We start from the raw sequence: 11349 nt of genomic DNA on the forward strand, positions 1-11349 counted from the left end.
CTTTGAATTTATAAAAGATTTAAATTATAAGATGTAGTAAGCCTAAATTTCACATTAGTCAAACTTTGAATATTTCTCAGAAAAGCAATAGTGTAGTTCAGTAATTTTGAAAAAAATTATGCAGTAAATATAAAAATAAAGTCGGTATATGTGCAAATGTTGCACTTAAAGAATTATTATACTAAGACTGAAAACTACCAAGAGTGTATTTATGACTAAAAATTACAAAAATACATACTGTATTGGATATTGGGGCACAACTAGGTGTAATGCTACAGAGACAAAAAAATAATGAAACTAACTGAAATTAGCCACGAAGGGACCAGACCCAGTGACGGGGAGGAAGAAAATCTGTCCTTTGAGGTTATACTGGCCAGTGATGTCCAGCTCTGGCACGTACAGACTCACAGTCAGCTTCTCTGCCGTCGGATCAGCACTGCAGGCACAACACAAGAATTAGTGATGATTACACAGAAACAAATATTGATGTTAATCAGGGGAAGAGGTGAATGTGAAGGAACTGTGGGGCAGGTGTTCTTGGTGGTGGTTGTTCTTTTTTATTAGAGAAGGGACATAAGCAAGGGAGACACCCGAAGGCAGGTGTTGGACTTAGACCAAATGGGAGGCAGGTGGTGTTGGACCAGAGGGAAGATAGATGCACAAAATAGGGTGTGTGAGGGTATGACCAGTACAAGAAGTTAGAACTGGATTGTAGGTTGTATATTACCCCCTTCTCTTCATTTGTACACAATACAAAGTGCTAACCTACCCAGAAACATACAAACCCAAGCAACCCACTTAACCTGACCCACTTACATATAGAAAAATGGATATTTGTGAGGTGCTACTTTTTATAATATGTACTTTGGATGTTTTACATTGGGGTTCCAATGTAAAACCATGGGGTTTTTATTTTATATTTTTTTGTATAGGGGGACCATAGCATACAAAATGAGACATAAGTTAAGAGGTCGGGTTGTTCTTGACACATGAACACATATCCAGTTGCCTGCATAATGTCACAACCTGTAGTACAGTGCTCTACATTTTTTTACTTACAATCGAGGATTCTTGGTTCGATTTATGGGTGAAGACACAAATTATGGCCACGATTCCTTTAATCTTTAAGCCTTTGTTCACCTAGCAGTAAGCAGGCACTTGGGAGTTAGGCAACTATTGTAGATTGCATCTTGGGGAACATTAGTAGTTCGACCTAGGAAGAACCTCAGTACAAGGTTATCTGACAACCGTTATTATTATTATTATAGCCGCAAAGACCTCAACATGTATGGTGCTCACTTAGCTCTAAACTCACTCGACAAATTTAGTTGTGAAGTTGGAGAGACCCGTCACCTTAACCTGGGTGAAGGTTGCCTCCACAGCTACTGCTCCAGCGCCCTGGTTGAACACAATGCTGTTGATGCTCATAGGCTCCAGGGGCGGCAGTGACAGTTCACGAATACCTGCAGAGGAGGCAGCTTGTAAATATTTATAAAATAGTAACCATAACCAAATATTTACAAAATATTGACCACAATGAATAGTCAGTGACCATAGAGCCAGAACTCAACCCCCGCAAGCACAATTAGGTGAGTACAACCAAATATTTACAAAATATTAACTACAACTAATGTGCAATGCACTTTTTCAACAGAATAAGGCAACTTACACTTAACTGTTATTCCAAGACCAGTATCTGATATAAAAGGCACAATATATTCTAAATTTAATTTTCATTCTTATACATGTATGCCAGGAGACAAATTAGTCGTATGGCTGATAAATAAGGTGCTTGGGTACTATATCAGATGGCAAAATATGCCTAAACAACGCTAAAATAACAATAAACAACATTATCGACATTGATTCAATGCTTAATCAACATTGTTTGCCCAACATGTGCCCACGGGTTGGGTACTATCCCAGTCGCCAAAATACTGGGAGAGTATTTGCATTCTTCTGTAATGTATTATATCTTCTGATAGTACTGTATCTCCTGCTGCATTATTATACGCAGCGGGAGATAAGAACATACCTGTACGGAACGTGGGGCGGAGGTCCTCCAGAGACTGCTTGAGGCATTCATCGAGCTCCACTTTGACGTCCACGCGGCACTTCCGGAGTTGCGAGACTGTAAAGAATGAGAGACTGGGATTATTACACAGGCCACTGAAGCAATGGCCTCTTGGTGGCGAAGAGAGAGAGAAAGTTGGGTTATATATTGTTGCACTGTACCACAAGCTATGGTGCTACATAGCCTTCCCGGCTTCGTGCCTTCTTTGATAATTATTTACTTGTACCACAAGCTTACAGGTAGTACAGTTTATTTGAGAGCTTTGTACCACAAGCTTAAATTTTTTCTGCTTCACTGTTTCACAAACTTCAATATACATGTATGTATACAGTATATATACAATTTTTAAGTGGGGGAAGCCGAAATTCTGGACTTTTGGAGAATTTTAAAATTCTTCCCGGACACAAATTTTGACAAGTGAAGCCAGGACAACTGAGATAGGAGCTGGTTTCCTCATACAGCTTCAGGGTAGGGGACGAACCTGAGGCACCGGAGCTGAGGCGTGTCCCAGGATGGTGCACGGACCAAGAGCTGACAGTCATAATTGACTTTAGACAGCACATGTAACTATAGGAAAGGGAAGGAATCAGCTTCCCACGAAGTATGGGAAAAGACTTCAAATTCCAAATCCAGCAACAAATAAATTCCAATTATACTAGCTATAAATTCCAAATCCGCCGACAAAAAATCCAAATCCACAATAAAATCCAAATCTGCCAACAAAAAAATTCCAAATCCACCTACTAAAAAAATGCAAATCCTCCAATAAAAAATTCCAAGTCCGCCTACAAAAAAATTGCAAGCCGTCAACAAAAACATTCCAAATCCTCAAACAAACACAAAGTCCAAATCCCCCAACAACAAAATTTTAAATTTAGAAGCAAACACTCTAAATCCGTCACAAAAAAATCAAATCTGCCAACAAATATTCCCAATCCACCAAAAAAATCCTAATCCGCGAACAAAAAATCCATTTCCATTAATAAAAAATCCAAATCCGCCAAAAAAAATCCCAATACACCAACGAAAAAAAATCCAAATCCGCCCAAAAAAATCTAAATCCGCCAACAAGAAATTCCAAAATGAATTTGTATTCGCAGAAAAAAACAGTAAATACGGCGTGTCGTTCTGTTTGTTTTTAATATTAGTGTTAGTGTGATTATTATTATTATTATTATTTATTATTATTATTATTAGAAGATGTTTCAACATGATCGTTAACGCGTCATCAACGACTGATACAACAGCAGTGAAACCACAACAAACACTAGACAAATGTTTACTATGGGGCACTGATTGGCAGTGATTTTAAACTGCGCAGTCAGTGAGGTATCAAGAGATGACAGACAAAAGGCAAGGCTTTTGCCGGTTCTGTGCGAGTTACGAAGTGACAACACAAAATGCATTCGTCCCTGAAACATTTTCCAAGAATCAGAAATGGATAAAAACAAAAATCCCGCTGGTGAAAATGTAAAGAGACTCCATGAGATGTCAGTTTTATGTTGACATTTATGTTTAGTGCTGGGAGAAGCGGGAACAAATGTCACACCACAAAGATTTTATATTTTGTTGTATTCCTTTTACACAGGTGGGTACTGGAGCAGACGACGTCTTGAGAGCTCTGCCTTGTCATATGCCTCCAGACCATCACAAATATCTAGATAACTATCCAGATAGTGTGAGAATGTTTGGTATCCCGTCTGTGATCACTGTCCCCGAGGAGGGGCTCCCCTTGTGTCAACCCCTCCCCTCTCTGTCTGTCTCTCTCTGTCTGTCTGTCTCTCTCTCTCTCTGAGTATATTCCTTGTTTCCAGACTTAATTCTGCTCCGCCACCAACAGCAGACCCCAACACTTCCGTCCCACAGTAACAAGAGAAGGACGCGCCTCCCACACTAAGTGGGGTACACTGGTGGAATGTCTACATTGTCTGTATTTGAACAATTGAATGAGAGATATACACACACCATAAACAAACACCCGGAAAACAATGCTGGTGTGTGACGAAGACAATATGGGGCTGTATTTTGTCTACACACAATGGCGGGTTGGAACTGTGTTTTGACTGGACACAATGATGTATTGGTGACTGGACAGCCTCATAGTCAATGACACAATGACGTTGAGCATTTATGGATATGTGGGCCTGCGGGCCGCTCCAAGCAACAACTTGTTGGATCTGGGAGACCTCCCAGAACCCACTCCAGGTAAGTTGCATAACCAGGCAACACACTCCAAATGCTTCCTCCATTTCCCCAATTCCAGCTATTTTGTAGCATCAAAAGAGAACTCGCTAAACGCTTCTAAAGGATACCTGATCAACCAGCTTGTGATTCCAGCCCGTCCTCCGAAGGTTTCCCACAAGTCAAGAAACTGAGGTAATTACGTGACTTTATCCTAACCTACCAGAGGAATAAAACAGAAAACGGGACAGTATGTCAATTTCGCGACCCGCTATCATTTTCTAGTACGACGATGTTTGGCCATAGAATACGTCAAAATACGACGTTCTATTAGGAAGACGGGTCAGGCTGCGAGCAGCCGCATCCAACACTGGTTGACCAGACCACAAACCAGGAGGCCTGGTCAGAGACCGGGCCGTGGGGACGTTGATCCTCGGAAATACCATAAGATAATCATAATTTATCATTGAATACTCGTCTACAGTTGCACTACATCCCCTCGCCAATACAACAGTAGATTAATTACCCCAAAAAATGTAAAACCAAGTCATTCATTATCTTAAGCTATGTCCAAGACGTTGGTCATAAATAGTAGTTTTATGAAACATTTAAACACTGTCTACTGAGTAACCACTCTAACTCATGCACTGCAGCTTTATAATAATAATAATAATAATAATAATAATAATAATAATAATAATAATAATAATAATAATAATATGTGGACAGAGGGTATGTATTACACAAGGTCGACAAAGTACGTGCTTGCCACTTGGCCTCACAACATCTCCCTCCATTAAGAATAAACTACCCAACGAGAGGTGGTTCAAGCAACTACCAGACAGATCATCAGTGCGCGAACAACAATTTCGTTACTGGCACACCAAACACACACATTATGGAAGAGCTTGTCTCTCTGTACCAAGCTGACGAACCACAACACACAATCACTTCAACTGTTCAAACATCTTGATAATGAACAAGTACCGCAAAAGTTCCTATAGAACAAACTGCAGATACTAATAAGAACAAATAAGTCTAAACAAAGCCTGCATTATTACACACAATCACATAAAAAGTACAGTTACAGTGCTTAAAAACCAAGTATACTAGCAACTAATGTCAATAAAATCCTAAATCCTAATAATACAATAATAGTAGTATTAAATAACAAAAATAACAATAATGTTATTAATAATAATAACTACCGCTCTGTCAAATAACTGGTAATGGGAGAAAACCCAACAATGTCCCTGAATGTTGAATCAAATGAGAATCCATCATGACTTCCTGGTCCGTGTAGTGTTTACTCTGGAGGCGTGAGCGGCACGGTCCTCTGTCCTTCACAAACACCCACTGCCTCTCCTTCTTTCGCAATGGGTGAAAAACATCTCTCCGTCCGCATGACAATGGGGGATAAAAACTGGAATTTCCCAAGAAAAACTGTTTTATTTTTCTTGAGCTGGATTGGTTTATGTGCGTGTGCACGTGCAGGCACTTTGGGTGTGGGGAGTCATCAGGTGTGTGGGTGTAGGTGTGCATGTGTATATGAGTAAAGTATATCACTACTACTATTACAGCTATAACTACAGAGCTCTTCAAGCTCTACACATGCTGGGCAGGAACCAAGAATGCGGCGTGTATGTCCCCCTCTGTATTACCACACTGAGGCGCTGGAAAACTAAGTTGGCAACGTTTGGGTCTCTTGTTGTTTCAATGAGCCTAGAACCCGGATCCTTGAGAAACCTCAGGCACTGGTACCCCAGGTATTAAGGGTTTCAGAAGTACTGGGGACAAAAACTGTAGTGATACTCCAGTATTTTGTATTTATGGGACTTCACTGTGGGCAACAGCACAACTTGGTTGCTCAATACTGAATTTAATGTAAGTGTCAGCCAAGGTGACATTTCTACGCCACCTGTTAACCATTCATCCGGCGGTGAAGTCATCCTGTTTGGATGACCAGCAAGAGTGGCAGAATTGCAGGACATTAACGAGGCTCTTTCTGCTGGGCACCCAGCTGTGGTAGGTCCTTGATGATGTCATTGTCTTCATGATGCCTCAAGTGCCAGCCAGCCTCCAGTATTTTGGGAGAGCAGGCCATACGGACCACATCTGTCAGCCTCTGTCTCGTGTAAATATCCCTACATTTAGCGTGGACTATAGGGGGATCAATGTGGAGAGCCACTGCACTATGGAGGGTTTGCATTTTGAGACACAGTGCCTGTTGCTGACATGGGGTAGCTAATAGAAAATCTCCTATATTGGGGAGCAATCTCTCCCAACCTCACCCCTCTCCTCTCCTATGTTTTCTTTCTCCTCCCCTCTCCATCTTTATCACTCTCTCCCCGTTCCTCATTCCCTCTCTTTATGCATTCTCCTCTACACACAACTGTGGAAATAATTCACTTGGGCAGTAGGAGACTCGAATTTATGTGACGTGGGCATGGAGCACAAATTCCTCTGTGCTTTAGTAGCAGTCAGGGGAAAGTATAAAACTTCAGCTGGGCAGTGGCTAGTTACTTTTAGAACCTGTCCTTATTAAGGCTGTTCATAGTACAGTGGTTAGAGCTTCCATCTCACACTCGTGGAGGTCTGTGGTTCCAGTCTCCTAGCGCCCAAGAGAATTTATTTCCAAGGTAGTGTGGGAGAGGGAGATACTTGATAACCGGGGTAGCAGGTATCACTTTAAGCATATTTGCTTAAAGTGACTGTTAATTGTGTTTGCTGATCTGCACTCTTAGAGAATACAAGCTAAAAATGTTCTAGCGACCCCAATCATTTAAATGTTTTATTGAATGGATTCTAGAGTAAAATACCTTTACACCTTCTCCAAGTCAGCAATTTCTCCAGCTTTGAATGAGGCTGTTAGTGTGCAGCAATATACCACCCTAGAGAGCACTTGTGTCTTACAAAGCATTATTATCTTTTCATGGTGTTGCATTACTGATATAGAAAGAAAGTACAATCGGTGTATTTTTATTACGGCACGCATAGGCGCGATAAAGCACCTAAATTATTGGGATCGTCTCAAAGCCCTCCAAATGTACTCACTAGAAAGGAGACGAGAGATACCAAATAATATACACATGGAAAATACTGGAGGGCCAGGTCCCAAATCTGCACAGTAAAATAACAACATACTGAAGTGAACGATATGGAAGAAAATGCAGAATAGAACCAGTGAAGAGCAGAGGTGCCATAGGCACAATCAGAGAACACTGTATAAACATCAGAGGTCCACGGCTGTTCAACATCCTCTCAGCGACCATAAGAAATATTGCGGGAACAACCGTGGACATCTTCAAGAGGAAACTTTCTCCAAGGAGTGCCGGACCAACCGGGCTGTGGTGGGTATGTGGGCCTGCGGGCCGCTCCAAGCAACAGCCTAGTGGACCAAACTCACAAGTCAAGCCTGGCCTCTGGCCGGGCTTGGGGAGTAGAAGAACACCCTGAATCCCATCAAGCAGATAAGTGCTGGAAATACCCTTTAACTTATACATGAGAGCAGAAGACTACATTTAGTATGCAAGAATGGCCAGCCTGTGTTCTCAGTTCCAAGGTCCCACTCTACACAAGCGCTGGTCACAGCCTCGGGGGTACTTAGCTATTTCCAGCTTACACGGTCCAGGTTCTCTGAGACACAAGATGATTGATGTGACGGCGCTCCCCGCTGGACCCTCCTCCCCCTCTCCCCTGGCCACGCCTCACTCACCCCATAATATACCTTTGTGAGCGAGTAGATGGAATGAGTAATATCCCACGAGTCCTTGAGGTCCTGCTTAACCTTCACTGCAGTAGTTACGCACACTCAACAACAGTCACTGCGCACCACAAAAACTAGTCTCAGTACATTTATTTTAATGATGAAAACCATATCCCACAAAAACAACCATGTTTGCACTACAATAGTTCAACACCACAAAACCTAATAATCAGAGACCTAATGGCTTGATTCTGCAGGCACAAAAATAGTAAATACAATAGCAGCTGCATAAGTCAACCACAACCCTATCACACGAGCCGCGGGAGCACAATACTCCACAACCACACTACAACATCCCAACAACCATAACACCCCAACCACAACATCCCAACAAGCACACTACCTTGTGAAGCACAAGACGAAAACTGGAGAAAGTTCAGAGGTATGTCACTAGGCTAGTCCCAGAACTAAGAGGCATGAGTTACGAGGAAAGGCTGCATGCACTGCACCTCACGTCACTGGAAGTCAGAAGAGCTCTAAGAGACATAATTACCACATACAAAATTCTCAGGAATTACAGGGTGGACAAGGATGGATTATTTAACACGGGTGGTACACGCACAAGGGGACACAGGTGGAAGCTGAGTACCCAAATGAGCCACAGAGACATTAGAAAGAACTTTTTCATCGTCAGAGTAGTTAGTAAATGGAATGCACTAGGAAGTGATGTGGTGGAGGCTGACACCATACACAGCAAACATTTAAGAGTTGCAACACAAATTCAATATAAAAAATTAATTTATTATTATTATTATTATAAATAACACATGAAACTTATCATTTAGAGGTCACAATAGCTTTGTGAAGCAACCCGTGTCTCTTTGACATGGGGAAAAAAAATAATCCTGTCACAACAGTATGGGTCCTGAGTCGCAGTCCTGTTATAGATGAATGGGTTCACTTCCTGTCACAGGACAGAAGCGTTTGGGTATTGTTTCCTTTCATCTGATGCCTCTGTTTACCTAGCATTAAATAGGTACCTGGAAGTCAGAGAACTGTTGTGGGTTGCATGCTGGGGAATATCAGTAGTTTCTTTAAGGCAGGGCTATTAAAGTGGTGACCCGGAGACCATATCTGTCATTTGAGTAGTTTTACAGTGCCTCGTCTTGACAGACTCACGGGAATCATGTGAATCTATCAAGAATAATTTATCAATTAATAAATTGATAAATAAAAAATTAAACACATAAGCTTTGTCTTGTTTCAACTAAAACAACAAATCACATCGCCCTTGACGACTGGAGGCAGCAAGAGTGATCACTGACCATCATGGCACTTCTACATACGTCAACAAGTGCAAAACATCACTATCGACCAGACCACACACTAGAAAGTGAAGGGACGACGACGTTTCGGTCCGTCCTGGACCACTCAAGTCGATGAGAATGATCCAGGACGGACCGAAACGTCGTCGTCCCTTCACCTTCTAGTGTGTGGTCTGGTCAACATACTTCAGCCACGTTATTGTGACTCCTCGTCTGCACCTCACTATCATCGGCCCTGAATAGCTTTAGGAGACAAAGCCTAGACACTGGCGTCTTCCCTTAAAACAGTGCAGATCGCGCCACTTCATAAAGGCGGTAGTAAATCAATGTAAACAATTATAGACTAATAGCTCTAACTTCACACATCATAAAAATCTTCGAAGAGTGCTAAGAAGTAACAAAACACATTGAGTCAACATCTACAAAGACGGCGGCCAACACGGGTTCCGAACAGGGCGCTCCTGCCCGAAAATTCGTACACTGAATCAAATTTTCCCATAAGAAATAATATAAATTAAAAGAGTTCGTTCCACACACCCAAAAATATTAACTTAAAAATACATTTCATACAGAATACTGCTCATAATTTTCATACATAACACAATCAGGGCAATTTAGTTCATCAGTTTAGTGACGTTGTAAACGCTTGACACGACGGACTGAATAAACATTGAATTATAATTCCCGTCGTTAGGGACAGGAAGCCTGCACTCAGGCTTATCCATCCCATCCCTCCCCCCCCACCCCCCGGCCCAAGGCCAACTCCTGACCTTCCTTCGGACGCCACCCACAACAAATCCCTAACTCCAGTGTACCTATTTAAGTGCTAGGTAAACACATGTATCTCTTAAGGGCTATTCATGCCCGTGCCACCTCTTGGGTGGCTAAATCTTTGTCAATCAAACACATGTATCTCACACACATGGATACAGCACCGCTCCTGTGCCAGGTAAGTCCACTACGGGCTCACCATAGCCCGTGCTTTCTCCCGTCCCATCCCAAATCCTTATCCTGATTGATGAAGATTAAGCCACCCAAGAGGTAGCACGGGCATGAATAACCCGCCACTTATTCTAACCCTTTCCAAGTGCTATATAGTCGTAATGATAATATAGCACCCTTTACGGGCTCACCATAGCCTGTGCTACATGGACACTTCGTTCTGAGTAGGTAAATCTATAACAACAACATATAGCACCCTTCCATCTGGATAGTTCCCTTCCATACCGTCCCCCTGACAGTTCCCTGCCATCTCCCGCCAACGCTGCTTCTGTTGCCTTGCGGACGGTCGGCGGGAAGCGCTGATGAGGCTCATTGTTAGTCTTCTAGAGACACAGTGATCGCTCTCTTGAATACTGATTTCTCCAGCTGGACGTGTTGTATTCAGCGGGTGTCTCGCTGTACAAGGAAGCTGTGCATCTCAGGAAATAGCATGAAGGTCACATACATTATGCGTGTGTGTGTACAAATAACGTCACTTTTGGCTCGTATGCGCACTATGGCCAAATTTGGACGTAATTTGAAATGAAATCGACTCACAAAAGTGACGTACTGTTCCGTTTTCTGTTTGAGTCGTCCGGCTTACTCGGACAAGGTTAGGAGGTTATCTTGAGATGATTTCGGGGCTTTAGTGTCCCCGCGGCCCGGTCATCGACCAGGCCTCCACTCCCAGGAAGCAGCCCGTGACAGCTGACTAACACCCAGGTACCTATATTGTACTGCTAGGTAACAGGGGCATAGGGTGAAAGAAACTCTGCCCATTGTTTCTCTCCGGCGCCCGGGATCGAACCCGGGGCCACAGGATCACAAGTACAGTGTGCTGTCCACTCGGCCGACCGAAAGGAGAGGAAACTTTCAATTAACGTTTTTCATACCGTTTTGAAACTTTATGAGAATTTCCTGCCCACCTAACCTATCAGAGGACCATTAACTTACTGTTGTTGAAAAAAAATTCCCAAATTTATTTTCATTTTTTTTTCATTTTCAAATTACATCCACTTTCGGCCATACGGACAAACGGCCAAAAGCGACGTTATTTTTAAGAGGACAGGTTGGGTGTTCAT

General features: G+C 42.5%; 1 protein-coding gene across 1 annotated transcript in view; it reads right to left on the bottom strand.

Annotated features, from left to right (window-relative positions):
• The window catches only part of LOC123775346 (protein takeout), a 30887-nt gene that overhangs the window by 5026 nt on the left and 14512 nt on the right, over positions 1-11349 (bottom strand). The window contains exons 2-4 of the mRNA XM_045770457.2: positions 2036-2131; positions 1316-1463; positions 303-436 (exon numbers count right to left, since the gene is read on the bottom strand). Coding sequence (XP_045626413.1) covers positions 303-436; positions 1316-1463; positions 2036-2131 — 378 coding nt within the window. The remainder of the gene's footprint in view (positions 1-302; positions 437-1315; positions 1464-2035; positions 2132-11349) is intronic.

The sequence above is a fragment of the Procambarus clarkii genome, chromosome 70 (genome assembly GCF_040958095.1).
Source record: "Procambarus clarkii isolate CNS0578487 chromosome 70, FALCON_Pclarkii_2.0, whole genome shotgun sequence".
Taxonomy (NCBI): Eukaryota; Metazoa; Arthropoda; class Malacostraca; order Decapoda; family Cambaridae; genus Procambarus; species Procambarus clarkii.